The sequence below is a fragment of the Mustela erminea genome, chromosome X (genome assembly GCF_009829155.1).
Source record: "Mustela erminea isolate mMusErm1 chromosome X, mMusErm1.Pri, whole genome shotgun sequence".
NCBI lineage: Eukaryota > Metazoa > Chordata > Mammalia > Carnivora > Mustelidae > Mustela > Mustela erminea.
Window position 1 is genome coordinate 33,436,550 of NC_045635.1, and position 16,740 is coordinate 33,453,289.

At 40.9% G+C, this 16,740-nt stretch overlaps 1 protein-coding gene across 6 annotated transcripts in view; it reads left to right on the top strand.

Annotated features, from left to right (window-relative positions):
* SYTL5 (synaptotagmin like 5) overlaps window positions 1–16,740 on the top strand; it is a 129,929-nt gene that overhangs the window by 16,906 nt on the left and 96,283 nt on the right. For 5 of the 6 annotated variants that reach the window (XM_032330561.1, XM_032330565.1, XM_032330563.1 and 2 more), the window contains exon 2: window positions 7,438–7,649. In XM_032330561.1, coding sequence (XP_032186452.1) covers window positions 7,531–7,649 — 119 coding nt within the window. In that variant the 5' untranslated portion in view covers window positions 7,438–7,530. Of the gene's footprint in view, window positions 1–99; window positions 137–7,437; window positions 7,650–16,740 lie in introns of those variants that run through there. The other variant, XM_032330562.1, reaches the window with a different exon arrangement.

Here is a 16,740-nt window from a genome sequence, read left to right on the forward strand (position 1 = left end):
TCCCTGCTGAGCAGAGAGCCCGATGCAGGGCTCAATCCCAGGACCCTGGGATCATGACCTGAGCCGAAGGCGGAGGCTTTAACCCACTGAGCCACCCAGGCATTCTGCACATCTTAATTTTTAAAACTTCGCTGAGGTATGATTTAAAAAAGCTGTACATATTTAATGTATACAACTTATTGAGTTTGGAGATAAGCATACAGCCATGCAATTATCACCACAATCAATGCCATAAGCATATTCATCACTTCTGAATGTTTCCTCCCATCCTATGTATGTACATACATACATGGATGGATGGATGGATGGATGGATGGTTAGTTGGTAAGGACACTTAGAAATTTTTTAAGTATATAACACAGTGTTCTTTTTTTTAAGATTTTATTTATTTATTTGACAGATAGAGATTACAAGTAGGCAGAGAGGCAGGCGGGGGGGGGGGGGGAAGCAGACTCCCTGCTGAGCAGAGAGCCTGATGCGGGGCTCAATTCCAGGACCCTGAGATCATGACCTGAGCCAAAGGCAGAGGCTTTAACCCACTGAGCCACCCAGGTGCCCCTATAGCACAGTGTTCTTAACTAGAAGCACGATGCTGTACAGTTGAACGCGGAATTACTCATCTAACATAACTGAAACCTGGTACCCTTTGACCAATTTTCAAAGATTCAACTCATCCTCTAAAAAGGGTGATGAGAGGGGCACCTGCGTGGCTCAGTTGGTTAAGCAACTGCCTTCGGCTCAGGTCATGATCCTGGAGTCCCAGGATCAAGTCCCACATCAGGCCCTCTGCTCATCAGGGAGCCGGCTTCTCCTTCTGCCCCTCGCCCCTTTCATGCTCTCTCTCTCTCTTTCTCTCTCTCTCTCTCAAATAAATAAAATCTTTTTTAAAAAGGGGGCTAAAGGCTCTGAGATTTTGCCTTCCTTTCAGGCTAATGAGTATAGGCCTGACATGGTTTTACAGATGATAGTTAAAGACCTGCTACTCTTGGGTCAGATGCAATGGACTTTTATTCAGAGCACAGGATGTCTCAAGGGGTTTCATGTTGGCATTGCTTGCTCTTGTCCTCGAGTGCTCGGGTGAAAATAGTCCATGTAGTGCATTTGTGTAATAGCTGAGGGACCCTGAACTTAGGGAACCTCAATTTTTTTTTTATTACAATGCCTTCTTCCCTGGAGAGAGACTTGCTTTGTTCAACAAATCATAAGCAAATCTGTTCCTTAATCCATACATAGACACAGTGTCTTCCAAGGCTGGTCACTAAACAAAGGTCCTTGGAAGGATTGTCCAGAACAGAAGGCCAGCTAGTGGCTCTGCTCACAAGACATGGTGGATATGGAGAAGACCCACAGAAAATGATCTCACCCAGGGATTGAACTTATCTCTCCTTCTGCCAGTGGGATATAAGCTTACCTATTTATGCACACCCTCATTAAACACTGGATGGTACAGATTTTTATATTTTACATTTTTATAATTGAATGGGAAAGCTAAAATGTTTTCTCCTTGCAATTTGCCTTTATATAACTAGTGAGCTAAGTGAGCATCTTTTCATGTTTGTGTGATTTACTTGTGAATTGCTAATACTGTATGATGCCTGTTATTTGCCCCTTATTTTATTATTTTCTTGTATTTATCTTATTATATTTTCAAGATATTAATATTTTCCTGGTTTATATTAAGGCATCACTTGGTTCTTTTATGTGTGGCGGTTTCCTTCGTACAGTTATTTTAAATTTGTATGTGATCCTTTCTATGATGCTTTGGGGGGACGTTATAGAATTTCATAGTCATAGTAGTTAAAAAGCATTTAGGGGAGCTGCCAAATGAGATTTAAGTATATCTTCTGATTTTTCTTTTGAATTTTTCTCTCTTCAACTTATTTAGATTTTTTCCTAACCATTTTTAAAAGATTTTATTTATTTATTTGAGAGAGAGAGAAGGAGAGAGAGAGAGAGCAGGGGAAGGGTCAGAGGTGGGAGCGAAAGGAAGAGGGAATGAATCCCAAGCAGACTTGTTGCTGAGTGCAGGGCCCAACGTGGGGCTCCATCTCACAACCCTCATGACCTGAGCTGAAATCAAGAGTCAGATTCTTAACTGACTGAGCCAGCCAGGTGCCCCACCTAACCAGTTTTTTTTTTTTTTTTTAAACATGGTTGTAGTCCTGTGAAAGAAGTAGGAAGATGTTTTCAATTTAGAAATAACAAAGTAGGGGCACCTGGGTGGCTCAGTGAGTTAAGCCTCTGCCTTTGGCTCAGGTCATGATCTCAGGATCCTGGGATCAAGCCCCACATAGGGCTCTCTGCTCAGCAGGGAGCCTGCTTCCTCCTCTCTCTCTCTGCCTGCCTCTTTGCCTACTTGTGATGTCTGTCTGTCAAATAAATAAATAAAATATTTAAAAAAGAAAAGAGCAATACCAAAATACAAGATGCCAAGATAAGAACTGAATAACATTAGACATTTTTTTTCCAAACTGAGTGTTCCATGAAACTTCACAGTTAACAATAGAACATCAGACACCCTGAGAAGTTCCGTAGGAGAAAAAATATTTAATTTGATTTAACTGGACAAATATGAAATTTTGTTGGACTAAAGAACTTTTTAAAAATTCTATATAATATCTTACGACATCTTGTGGGAGGCTATTGGTCAATGGAGGGACTGGGAGGCAACCTCATTAATCATTAGAAGCAGGGTCCCTGAAGCCAAACTGCGCTGAGTTACTTACTACTCGGGCATGTGAATTAACTTCTCTAGGCCTCAGCTTTCTCATCTATAAAATGGGGGTATTAGAACTTATTTAGTGAAGGAGTTCTAAGGATTAGTTGAGCTATTTAAGTGTTAGTCATTACTGTGAAACATTCCACTCTTGGAACATTGCTATAAAGCTGCTAATATAATTGGCCTCCCAATTAATGTTCAGAGAATCAATAACATTGTGAAATTTAAAAAAAAAAAATTCAGGGGCGCCTGGGTGGCTCAGTGGGTTAAGTCTGCCTTCGGCTCAGGTCATGATCCCAGGGTCCTGGGATGGAGCCCCACATCAGGCTCCTGGCTCAGCGGGGAGTCTGCTTCTCTGACACCACCCCCCCCCACTCATGTTCTCTCACTGGCTTACTCACTTTCTGTCTCAAATAAATAATAAAATCTTAAAAAAAAATAATTCAACTACTGCACTGCCATTGAATGTGCCACACAGTTGTCCATGTAGGAAAAAACTGCGCTACTGAAAATAAATGCATGTGATTCCATACCACCAGCCCTTGAGTCTTTCATCGTGAAAAGAACTCTTTATTTCACTCTCCACGGCATCTTTATCTCTGTGGTCTTTGACAGACACGTGGATTCTTGCTGGCTCAGCCATTTGAAAGGCACTCTCAGGTGCATTTTGCATGTGCTGTTTCACGTGTATCCTGAGCATCTCTAAGTGTGCCAGAAATCTCCCTCACTGTTGTGTTGTCACACCGTGACAAACAAGAAGCTGATTTTATTTTTATTCATTTCATCCTAAGAGCCCTTCCAGAAATAGTTCACTTTTAGAGCTGCATTTTAAGTACTACTTAATAGGCTGTGTTCAACTCTTTCCTTTGACTAGAATATCAATCGGTATTATATTTCAGTGTGTGTTGCTCAAAACATATTTGTGGAGCATAACAAATAGCATGGAGGACATGGGGAGTTAGAGAGGAGAAGGGAGTTGGGGGAAATTGGAAGGGGAGATGAACCATGAGAGACTATGGACTCTGAAAAACAACCTGAGGGTTTTGAAGGGACGGGGGGTGGGAGGTCGGGGTACCAGGTGGTGGGTATTATAGAGGGCACGGATGGCATGTAGCACTGGGTGTGGTGCAAAAATAATGAATACTGTTATGCTGAAAGTAAAAAATAAATTAAAAAAAAAAACAAAAAAAAACTCCATATGCTTTAAAAAAATGATGACTTTTGGTGATGCTGTGAGAATTTTTTGAAGATTTAGTTTTTTAGAGAGAGAGTCAGCGGAGGGGTCGAGGGAGAGGGAGAGGATCTCAGGCAGATTCTGCACTGAGCACAGAGCCCAATGCAGGGCCCGATCCCACGACCCTGAGATTATGACCTGTACCAGAATTGGGAGTCAGATGCTTAACGCCTGAGCACACAGGCGCCCCAAGAATTTTTTGTTGTTGTGTCTTTTCTGGTGCTCAGTAGTTAATGATCTGTCCAAAGCTGCCTTTGCTTAAAGGCAAAAGAATGACTTAGAAACATTTTTGTCATCTTTTTAAATAGTTTAGCTCAGTTTGGCAAGGCTGCTGGGCAGAGAGGGGAAAATTCACCTCTGAAATGTTCACGGAAAGATTTCTGTTTAAGTGAACATATTGAAAAATAAAACAAAAATGGATTTCTTCTGATCAGACTAGTGTTTTACTAGGCATGTTTAACTAAATAATAGTAATAATAATAATAATCTGGTATTAAAAGGCATTGCTGATTGTTTCACTCTTTTTTCTTACCTGATGAAAGTGTGAGGGGGCAAAGGATTCTCCAGAAGGATCTTTGAACTAGCTGAAAAGAGGCATTAAACAATTATAGAGATTTAGGTGAATTCATCCCAGCCCAGATGCTGTCCTCCAAAGGCTCAGAAATTTCTTTTGGTTGTTGTACAGATAACAGATTAGCCATAGGTTCAAATACAACCAAACACAGAGTGTTCCATTAGCAGGGCCCAGCATCCACTCCCCAGAAAGAGCTTTATGGCAAGCCAATTTACAATCAGAGGTGTCCAGGAGGAAGTGAAATTCAATGAGGAGGAAATAGAAATGGTTGTATGATTCGCGTGATTAATGTCATGAAATTTGCTAGATGGAGGCCCCATCACTCAACATGGACCATGCATGACAGGGAATAAATGGGTTACCTTCGTTTTAAGGCCCAAGTGCTTTCCTTTTGGTCAGCGCCTGGATGGACATCATGGGCATCTAGCTCCTTAGCTCTCCTTTGTCTGTGCCCAGGCTCACCGTCTCCTCTTCCTCACCCCATCTTTCTCCAGAAGGACTATTATCAGTTAGATTCCATGTTACTAAATTAAAATCACAATTCAGTCCTACTTCGTGGAGGAAACACCCTCATTTTCTAGATAAAATTTTAGCTCCTTCTAATCTCCTTGGCCACTCATATATAAATCCATTCTGTTCAGTCTTGGTACAGATGAGTAAAAATCTATTAGGGCTAATTTTGTTAATGAAACTCTCCCAGGGCCATTTCCTTTCCTTTATATCCTTGTATGATTTCCCATCTTCTCTGTCACTTTCAGAGGCTACCTTGAGGTGTTACTGCCTTCCCTTCTTTTATTCTCCAATGATTTGCATTTACGATCCATGGCAAGGAAAGCCATAAGCTTCAACTCAAACATTTGGTGGCTCCTATCCCCTTGAATAACTTCTAATTACAATTCTACAGAATATTCACACAGGGCATTCAAATCTGAGATTTCAAATATAAAATACATTCTAGGGGTGTCTGGGTGACGCAGTGGGTTAAAGCCTCTGCCTTCGGCTCAGGTCATGATCTCAGGGTCCTGGGATTGAGCCCCACATCGGGCTCTCTGCTCAGCAAGGAGCCTGCTCCCCCTGCACCCCCCTCCGCCTGCCTCTCTACTTGTGATGCCTGTCTGTCAAATAAATAAATAAAATCTTTAAAAACATACATTCTAAGTGAACCTGTCTGTAATGGTAGCATTTTCATCCATGAGTTCCAAGTGGCTTTTCCATTTCAGTGAGACCAGATGTACAACGAAAGGGGTGAAGAACCAGTTGTGTTCTTCATCTGAGGAGACCACAGTTGCCGATGATGTGAAAACCAAACCATTAACCTTTCTGAAGGCCCCCTTTGCTCTAACCTTGTTGCTTCCTATTCACGTCAACTTGGGACTCTCAGATCTCTGCTGCTTCTAGGATTTTGAAGATGGAGGAAAGGCCTGGAGTCCATCTGGAAAGTCTGTAGTGACCAGGGCAGTTTTCTCAGAGGGGGCTAGCTCCTGGCCATATCAGAAGAATTTCAGTTCTGAGTTATTTCAGCCAAGTTATGGTTTGGTGTACAACGTATAGAACAAACACCTAGGGACTTTGGAAAGTTAGGCTTTGGACAAGACCCTGTCCTTTCTGATCTCCTGAGATTTTGATGTCAGCCTAGCCTTGTGGCAACTGGGATGCCCCAAAGCAGCCTTTGGGTATCTGGTTATGCTTGGAAACCTAGCTATAATCAAGCAAACCAAGTGTAACTTGCACATAGACTCTAATTCATAGACCTGGGAGGGCGATTAAGGGACACTGTCAGGGTAGGAGGCCGTAGGCCTAGAATCTTCATTTTTATGGGGATGTACAGAGAGACTCTATCTACCAAGCTAGTAAAAGAATGCGCTCAAGAGTTAGGGTGAGGAACAAGGCCCGGTGAGCTTCTTATGTTGGTAAGGGGAAGTTTTGGAACAGCTACTTTGTGGTATGTAATAGATACCTTGAATAATTCACATATATGTACATCATGAGATATAGTCATCCTCACAGTAAAACATTATCCAATATGGTTGAAGTACCTGCATTCTCTTTGATCGTACCTCCGAATTCCCCTTGAAATCCCTTGTATCGATACTACAAATGTATATATTCCTAAATTAGACATAATGTTGCTACAGTTTTTTTCTTTCAGATATATGCTGTCATTCTGCATGAAGTCTTCTCTAACTTGATTTTTTTTTCATTCATTGCTACGGTTGTAGGAAACCTTCCAAGGGATACATGTAGCACTGGTTCATATTTGTTTTCATATTCATATTTGTTTTGCCAGCAGTGCTTTTCATGCAATCATCTCAGCTGTGGGGAGGAAGGGAAGCAATAGGGGGAGGCAGTTAAGGAACAGTCCAGACTCTGCACTTGGTGTCCCACAGTGGTAACTCAGTTCACCCATGGGTCAGCTGGAAGGGTGGTAGCAGGACCAAGCTAGTAAAGGAAACTAATTATAAGGCAGAAAAGCTGAATTTGCACAGAGAACCTGGAATCAACTAAATATAAATAATATTTCATGATAATAAGCCATAAAATAAAAAATAATTTATTAAATAAATTATTTTAATAATTGCCTGCTTACGATTAACATTTTTTTTGAGTTAAGTATATCACTATTTCAAACAGTAGACACTGTGTGTGCTCTTCAGGAAATGGTCTAATTAATGTTCCTACCTAGTTTTTCTCTCCTTTGCCTTCTCTGTCTTTCCTGCGTTTTCTGGATTCTGCCCCAGCAGATATGATTCCTGCTCTGTGCTATTCTGAAGGATTGGCTTTTGTCACCATTGGTGAAACTTAGCTGCCCCCTGACCGGACACTATAGCAAAGGCTTTGGTGATCTTTGTCAGTTAGAACAATAAAGACTTTCTTGGAATGTAATCCCAGTGGTGTCTCTTTTCTGTGTAGCCTGGAAGAATACCTGATTAGCATCCATAACTGTGGATATCAATTTTCCTGGAAGATTCAACCACCGCTGTTCAGAGCTGCTATTGGAATACCATGTCTAAGAACTCGGAGTTTATCAATCTGTCATTTCTGTTAGATCATGAGAAGGAAATGATCCTGGGAGTCTTAAAGAGAGATGAATACTTGAAAAAAGTGGAGGACAAGAGAATAAGGTAATATATTTTTTAAAAATTTTTCTGCTTTTCTTGACTACTGTCTCTTTGAAGCAGGTTAGATCAGAAATTGGGCAACTGTGACCATGCTGGAGACAAATGTTGGTCAGTGACATTATGGGTCCCCAGCAGTAGCCCACACATCAGAGAATGTCTTGGATATTTTATCATTAGCTAGACGGGAGGATGGAATTGAGCAGATGATATGGTGCTGATGAAAATGCCGTTTGCTAATAATATCGTAATAATACCGTTTTTAGCAATTATTTGCTAATAATATAGTAAGCGGTAGTGAAGTAGAAGGCCTGCCCGTGTTTGAATACCAGCTCTGAGATGTATTGTGTGACCTTGTTCGAGTGACTCAGTTTCCCCATGCCTTAGTTCCCTCATCCCTAAAACAAGGATAATAAAATCGCCCACCTCATCGTATTGTTGCGAGGATTAAGGGAGACAATACATGTGTAGTGCCTGGTACGTAAGTTCACAATTATTTATTTATAATGCCTTTCTCAGGTCAGTCTTTCTGAGAATTCCTTCCCACCATAGCTGAGAGCAGAAGGGGATCTGGAGAGATGAAAACTCTCATTTTATCCCATACATAACCTGAATTTTTAAAAAAATAAGTCTCTGTGTGAGTAATGTTGAGTAGAATGGGCCCAGTTGAGATTCCCATCCGTTGTAGGCAAGGCTGATATTTAGCTGGATTCCCAGGCATGACCTCACCTGTATTTCAGCTCACAGCCATTCTGATTGGTTGCACCACCTCTTCCGAACGAACGCTGCGAGCATTGTTCTGATTGGCTGTCACACCCACTGGGATGGGTTGCTGCTTGGGATGGGTTGCTGCTTGCGCTGGGTTGCTTGTTAAATATATTTGGCTATTCCATCTCACCCCTGACTAGAAGAGCAGAAATAAATATTAGAGTTCCCTTCTCAGTGACTACCAGCTGTGCAGCAGGTAGCTTCTGTGTCTTACATGTCTCCCCAAACTGTGATCATTTTGACCACAACGCTGTGAAACTGAAAGTCAACCATAAGGAAAATTCCACAAACGTAAGGAAACATAAGGAAAAGACCATTTCCACAAACATAAGGAAAAGACCACAAAAAGCTTAAGTTTATTGTATTTCATTTTTTATTGAGGAGAAAACTTGTCATATGGTTATCTTCTTATGTTGCAAATATATTCAATGTGCCTAAAGGAACTAGGATCCTAGAATTGGAAATACACTGAAATATTCTTGATTGATGCTTACTTCATAGTTAAGAGCCCAAAACTTTTATTTCCATCCTTCATAAGAATTCAAGCAATCTTAAAGGAATAAAGGCTTGGATGAAAATTATTGTAGTTTTTCTAGGCCTGGAATTCAGGTTAAGGCAGTTAATGATTTTTAAAGATATCAGAAATGATTTTTTTTGGCATTTGTATTCCAGTCACAAAAAGTGACTAAATTTCCTAATGGGCTGCAAAAAGTTATATTGTTTATGGGAGGTGAGGTACTAGCTGGTAACTGATGACATGCCCGGGGGAATTAAAAATCACTCTACTCAGGAGAACACAATTTTAATAGCCGCAGCCTCAGAAACACCGAAGTACAATGTATACGAATTTCTTCAGAATGTTTGCTTCTATCATTCCCAATAACTTTCCCTAATAATCTGTTACGCTCTTTTTCCCCTTTCCTGTTTCTTCTGTTGTCCTTTTTCCTTATTCTCCGTAAAGAAATTTAGTGGACTGTGTAACATACAACAGAGCTATTGTGGATGAAGCTGTTGATTTCCTGGTTCTTCAAACTTATTTGACGAAAGCAAAAGAAAGGCTCTGATAGACCCAAGTGATACCTTTATAGAAAATAGATTTTTTAAAGCTGCTGTATGTTCTTCTCATCTTTAATAAAAATAGTGGCTAATATTTTATTGAGGTTTTTTTTCCCCTGCACCAACTGTATTAAATATGTTATCTCTTTTTGTTCTCAGCTACCAACATATGAGCCCAGGCCAGATGACTTGGGTTCTGTCACTCTTAACAGTTTTGTATATTGAGAAGCCACACCGAAGTGAGTGGTGTGGTGTTTTGGGTACATGCTGTTGAATCACAAGCCACGTTTGTTGATTCACATCTCAGTCACACCGTGAAGTCTTTGTGTCAGTTTAGATAGGTTGTTTCCATGGATAAATCTAGTTCCCTCATTTGACAAAACAGAAATAATAGCATTAGGCACCTCATAAGATTGTTGTAGGGATTAAATAAACTAATACTATCAAGGACTTAGAAGAATGCTGGCATACAGCAAGTACTTAATAATTACTGGCTAGAATCATCGGCCCTATTGTTGGTATGTATTGTAGTGAACACTAGCAGTGCTCTACTGAGCTCCACTCAGGTCCCTTGTGGGTCTGTGCTCTCGTCTCCCAGTTTTCACACGTTTACTGCTAAGGATGGTGTCTAGTACCGTCTTTAGAGGACTACCCTTGGGGAACTAGTGTTGGCGGTAGGGCTAGAGAGCCACAAGTACCAGGCAAACTGGAGTTTCTGTCCCTGCTGGGCAGCCCCAAGCCAATGGCTGACAGCCTTTGCCGTGGAGCTTCTGTCTCACAGTTTGCGCTGGAATCTTGCTGAGATGGGACTTCCCCTAAAGACCACACCCTCACTTAGCCCCTCCCCGCTTTTCTCTCCTGCCTCCGCCCTTTCCTTCTGTGTTCCTCCTAAGGGTACTCCGTAAGTCGCTTGCACACAAATCTGCATTCCAGAGTTAGCTTTTGGAAAAGCCAACCAAGAAGTTTGCCAGACCAAACAGGGATCTTAATTACTGTTGTGGTGATTGTTTTTACCGTGTTATAGAAGTGTAGGTTGGTATTTTGTCAGTGTCCAGAGGAAGTGCAATTAATTATGAATAAGAAACTGAAGGAATGGTTTTCACAGAAGAGCTAACGCTTGAGCTTGGCCTTGAAATGTGAAAAAGATTTGACATTGGCAATTACCTGTCAACTGTGTTTTAGCTGTTTACCATGAACCACAAAACTGCCTTCAGAGTCTGCTAATGAGTTTCAGAAGGAAATGGAAGACCAAGAAAAGTTTTAAGAATTAGGATGATTATAGAGAAGTAAGTGATATGGAAAGTAAGTCAACAAGACTTTGGAAAGAAGTGAATTTATTGTTTCTTTGTGTGTTTATTCATTGCAGTAGGTTATTCTTAAAATAGAAACATAGAGGAATGTCAAAATTGTGTTGAATCAGTGCTTTAGGCCTGATGCCTGGCTGTGTACTACAGCCCACGTAGCCCCAAAGTGTGGCATTAATTAAAATGAGATATGTCTCTGGGTGTTCCTGAAGGTGCTCTGCACCCAGAAGGCACATGGCAAGCCTGATAATTACCTCCAGGCATGAACTGTATTCTGGAAAGAGGTGTCTACCTACTAACAGAGCATTTTAGGTTCACCCAAAAGGCTCCAATATATTTATTTTCCTTCAGCACAAGCAGGAAGAAATGGTAGGAGATATCTAGACCCAGGTTTCAGCTATTACAGACTGAGAGTATTTTAAATGTTCTCTGTGAAGAACAAATTACTTTGCTTTAATGATGGCTTTCATGCAGTGAAAAAAGAGGAAAGAGGTGATGCCAATAAAATCGAGCTACCAACAGTGAATGCAAATGGAAAAATAATAGAGCACAAAAAGATCTTTGTTGATCATTTTGTACCTTAGATTTTTCTAACTTTGGAAGAACTCGCCCTAACATAAAAGAAGACATGGTTCATAGTATCTCCTCCTAAAAAAAAAAAAAAAATCTTACTAACAAAATATTACTCTACCTGATCTTCCACGCCTAAAAACAAACATTGTTAAATGTCTACTTTGTGACTTCGCCTGACTAAGAAATCTTCAGTTTATAATTTTAGCAGTTCATTTGGGCTTTACTCTTACTGAGAAGATGTCATTTCCATTTGGCCACAGTACATGAAAACTTATCTGGACTTAATGTTCTCTTTGGCACCTACTCTTGGGCTTGTCTCAGTAATGAACTCTGCTGGTCTGACAGCATACATTTCTCTTTTCTTTCTCCCTACACAAATTTCAATTTTCTTCACCTCCAGCAGTGGATTTTTAAACATTAATTAATCATCCTTTGACTAATAGTCCTCAAAACAACTGTAATTGGTTTAGAGGTAGACATAAGGCCAACGGTGACCCACTCAAACATACAGCCCAGGTTTCTGGAAGGTTCTCTTTCCCACTGTACATATTCAATGAAACGTGTTATCGCAGTTGCTGTTGAGGATGAAAGTCAGCACAATGACGAAGCTGAGCCAAAACAATGGCAGAGAATTGTTGCCAACATCCTGGTGTCCTAGAACCTGCTATACCGCTGGGCTTCTTCTCTAAGCACTATACTATATTTCCATGTTGCTTATAGTGATGTCAGTCTGATTTTCTGTTACATGGAGCCCAAGGCATCCAATAATCTGTGATTCAGAAGTAATCAACATTTGCTGAGAACTTTCTGTAGGCCAAATGTGTATTTATTATTGGGGTAATAAAGGTGAGCAGAGGGGAGCCTGGGTGGCTCACTTGGTTAAGTGTCTGCCTTCTGATCTCAGGGTCCTGAATGGGTATGTGGGCCCAGCTAAGGATGTGCCCATGGTTACAGCCGCCCCTTCTGAAAGCCCAGCCCAGCAGGTGTAGCTGCCTCTAGCCACTGCCTGAGCCCAAAGCACCTGCTGTTCCTGGGAGCTGAGGTCAACATGGCCTGTGAGGATTCTTCTCCAGCGCCCGCCCTCCCCGAGGCTCTGCTGTCTCTCCATTCCTGTCTCTGTAAGGTTGGACCTCCCAGCTTCACAGAGCACTCCCCCAGTTACACACACACATACACGCGCGCGCGCGCGTGCCCGTACACACTGGCATGGAAACAGGACTGCCCTTGGTGCCTTGGAAACATCCTCCACCGTTGCCTGCTTCTCTCTCTCCCCATCCCCCCACTCTTGCACGCATACTATCTCTCTTTCTCTCTCCAATAAATGAAATATTGAAGAAAAATAAAGGTGAGCAGAGACACAATATTAATGTTCGTTGGACCCAGAAACCTAAAGAAGTTCGCAGTCATGAATCAGGCTTTATCCATGGTATAGACCAGAAGTCAGTACAATTTTTCTGTAATGGGCCAGATAGTAAATACCTTAGGTGCTACCGGGTATATGTTCTATGTGATGATTGCTTCAGTCTGCATTTGTAGTCTGAAAGCAGCAATAAACAACGTGTAAACAAATGGGTATGGGCCACGAAACTATATTTACTAAAACAGGTGGTGGGCTGGATTTGGCTCAAGGGCATAATTTGTTCACCTTTCCTGTTGAAAATACCACCTTGTAGATTTTAGCCTTGTGAATAGCATATACACCTGAAAGCCCCGATAAGCCACCTTCGTTGAGCCACAGGACATTTCTAGCCTAAGAGATAAGATGGAGTTGGACTGGAACCCACCAGCTATCAGAGATAGAACTCTGGCTTCTGTCTGTGAGGTTAGATGGTCTCACAGGGTCCTGCCATTATGGTCCTGCCATAACTACCAAGGGGTGATTATGCCTTACTCAGTCTCTCATGGCTCATGCTGGAACAGCGGAAATGCCTTTCATTGCCTCTCTAAAAGAACTGTACAGTGCATCCGGAGGTGGGCAAAGTTCCAAGAACCAGCAGAAGGGTCTGCAGAATTGTTAGGGACAGTTTACAAATTCATTTTCCAGACAAGATAAGAATTATTAATATCCCATTTTACAGATGGATAAACTGAAGTACCATGTTAAATAACTCATCCCAGTTTGCACAGCTAGTAAGTGGCCCTGCTCTGGTGTGTAGCCCCACCGGCTGGTTGTAGAGCTCACATGCCCCTCTTAGGTCAATTTTAACTTCTAGGGGGATGTATCTGACCCTTCAGGAGGTCAGGGAAAAAAGGGAATAGTAAACTCTTCACTGCCAGCCAGCCTCACACCAGAGAAGGGATTACTCATTCTCGAGTGATCCTCATTTAATTCCCGTGTCATCTGTATGATTCTGATAGCTGTAGCAACTGAAACTTAATTTGCCTAATAATTTCTCCTAAATAATTTGCCAAACTGGTAAACATCAGCAGTGAGAGTCTCCTGTCCCACGTTGATTCTCTTTCCTCTATGTCGTGATGTTTACACTATCAGGGTACCTCTTCCGACCCTGTTAGAAGTCCCCCCATCGCCTTCCTCTTGGAGAAATGGAACAAAACAGAAAACATTCCTTCAGCCTGGTGTTTATGGGTAGTTCTGACCTATAAGCTGCGTAACATTATCCAGAGTTGCTCTGACATTTACTGAAGCATCGCTTTCACGCAGTGAAAACTGACGGGAGTTCCTCGTGCTGTTCTAGTCTTTAGGCTGACTGAAATCCAAGTGCAAGTGTGTTATGTTTTGTTCCACACAGCTGGCTCTGCTGAGACCATGAAACAAGCCAGAGCTTAGTGTCGTCAGGAGACCCCCGATCCCAGCCTGGAAACTGCCATTACGGCTTTATTTTTATGTGGTTGATTCCACCATTTTAGAACAGAATAGGGAAGGAAAGAGGAGGGAGAAACGGAAGGGCAAAGCGTATTCAAATTGGCTATTTGGAGTCCTGCGGATAAGCTAAATATTCAGTTCAGATGGATTTGAAGTGATTTCAAGAGTTACACATTCAGCCTGGAAGTTAGAGTGACCAGTAAGTACCAAGCAATAATATCCTTTTAATACTCTACAAATGTTTGATCTGTGGGGCTGTTTGTTTTTCCGAATCTTATCACTACCACTAAGAACAAAATTAGTTTGACCTTCTGAAAACTCTAAAGGCTCACTGTCTCCATAAAACACCAGGAGAACTACTAGAGTGGACTTCTGGTTTGGTAAACATTTTGTTTCAATCCTAATGGGATTGCCACAAAGCTTCTTAGTGGATTAACAGAAACTCCCAGCATGAACATACTGGCTCCCTCATAAAACCCAAACTCTTTCTGAGTCACAGAGAAATGAAAAAAGAAAATCCAGTTCTGCTTTAAATGAATTTAAAACCTTAGAGCTTTTATTACTGGAGAACTTAAGAATTTCCATATATACACCTATATAGGGGAATGAACTTAAATTTGGGTTCTATAGCTCTTTCTTCCAAGTAGTTGTTACTTGGAGGGCTCACCCTGGGAAAGGGCCACACATACCTCTATTTGGGGACATGCCCAACATTGGATTATCCAAATAAATAAATATACTTGCCAGACCATATTGTTTTTTGTTTGAAATAATAGGGTCACTGTAGTCATAAGTAGAGTTGTCACTTATGTAGAATGTGTGTGTTCTCTCTTTCGTCTTTGACCCCTCTCCAAATTCCTTGCCTGCTGCTCTAGCCATGATTGGCATAGAGGACATGCCTCCCAGGCAAGCACGGGTTAATTGACACTCACATCCAAGAACTACCATTCTTTTTTTACTGGAAGTTGAAGAAATAAAGACCCATAAAGCCCATGTTGTTCTTGAGGGAGGATGTTGGGGCTGGGAGGGTGAGTGAGAGCACTTGTCCTCCAAAGGTCGTCAGTTCAGCAGGGAAGTTCTACTTAAGCAAATACCTACTATATTCTTGGGAAAATAGGCATTTTATTTCTAAGGAAATAATACAAATGAAAACTTCACTAGCAAAAATATCACGTCTGACATTTTAGATTTTAAGCACATGACCATTTTATTATATCAAGAGTTTATATGAATGTTTATATGTTAATAGGAATTAGGGTTTAATTGATTTAAATCTGTAATATTAGGTTGATATGCATTGACTGATTTTTCTTTTTTTTTTTTTGAGATTTATTTATTTATGGGGAGCCTGGGTGTCTCAGTCAGTTGAGTGGCTGCCTTCAGCTCAGGTCATGATCTCAGAGTCCTGGGATCGAGTCCCGTGTTGGGCTCCCTACTCAGCGGGGAGCCTGCTTCTCCTTTCCCTCTCCCTGTCACTCCCCTGCTTGTACTCACTTGTGCGCTCTCTCTCTCTCTCTCTCTCTCTCTCTGTGTCAAATAAATAAATAAATAAATAATCTTTAAAAGAAAAGAAAAAGATTTATTTATTTATTTTAGAGAGTGCTTCAGAAGGGGGGAAGGGCAGAGGGAGAGAGAGAAGCAAACTCTCTGCTGAGCACACGGAGCCCATCGCAGGCCTCAATCCCAGGACCCTGAAATCAGGACCTGAGCCGAAGTTGAGTCCGTCCCTTCACCGATTGAGCTACCTAGACAGCCCACATTTACTAATTTTTCTAATCATTCTTTCACTGCAGAGAAATTAAGCGTAATTCATAAACACTCCATGCAAATGTCAAAAATGAATGAAACTTCTCTATAGTACAGGATTTTTCAAAAGTGTTTAAACTCACTAGGATCTGTAATGAGCATCAGTGTCTACAATATATTTAATATCATAAATCTTCAATCCAATTAAATATTTAATATTTTCTTGTACATTTTCACTATAGAAGTGAATATCTTCATTATAGAAAATTAGCAAATACATGGAACTTAAACTTTAAAAACTCACACTCTTCCCAGAGACAATTTCCGGTTGTTGAATTTCTTTTCTGTCACATGACTGTACTTAGCTGCAAGGGAGCTTGAATATGTCACTGGGAAATGTATTCTTCTGCGTGACCATGTAAGCAACTCACATTTCGGGTTATTATTAGTATAAAAGAATAGAAGGAATATTGGGAAACAACTAGCAATCTGAAAAAAATGGGTATAATTAAGAACTATTAATTAGATTTGTTTATTGCTTAACACAGATCTCATCTTCCTTTTCATGGACTCTGAAAGCAATTGTCAGAGGTGAATTTCAGTGAAACAAACATCATGATATCTCTTACTGCAATTAAATGTAATAAAGTCAACTTTGGTTTAAAAAAATAACACATAAAGAAAATAATATTTGTATTCATCCTCCGTGAATTTTGAAGAAATGGTGGCTTGACATCGCTTATACTATGTACTGCTACTGATAACCAGGAAAATTGTTGGAAGTGGTTTGTATGTAATCACCTGTAGTTATGAAAATATGAGTTCC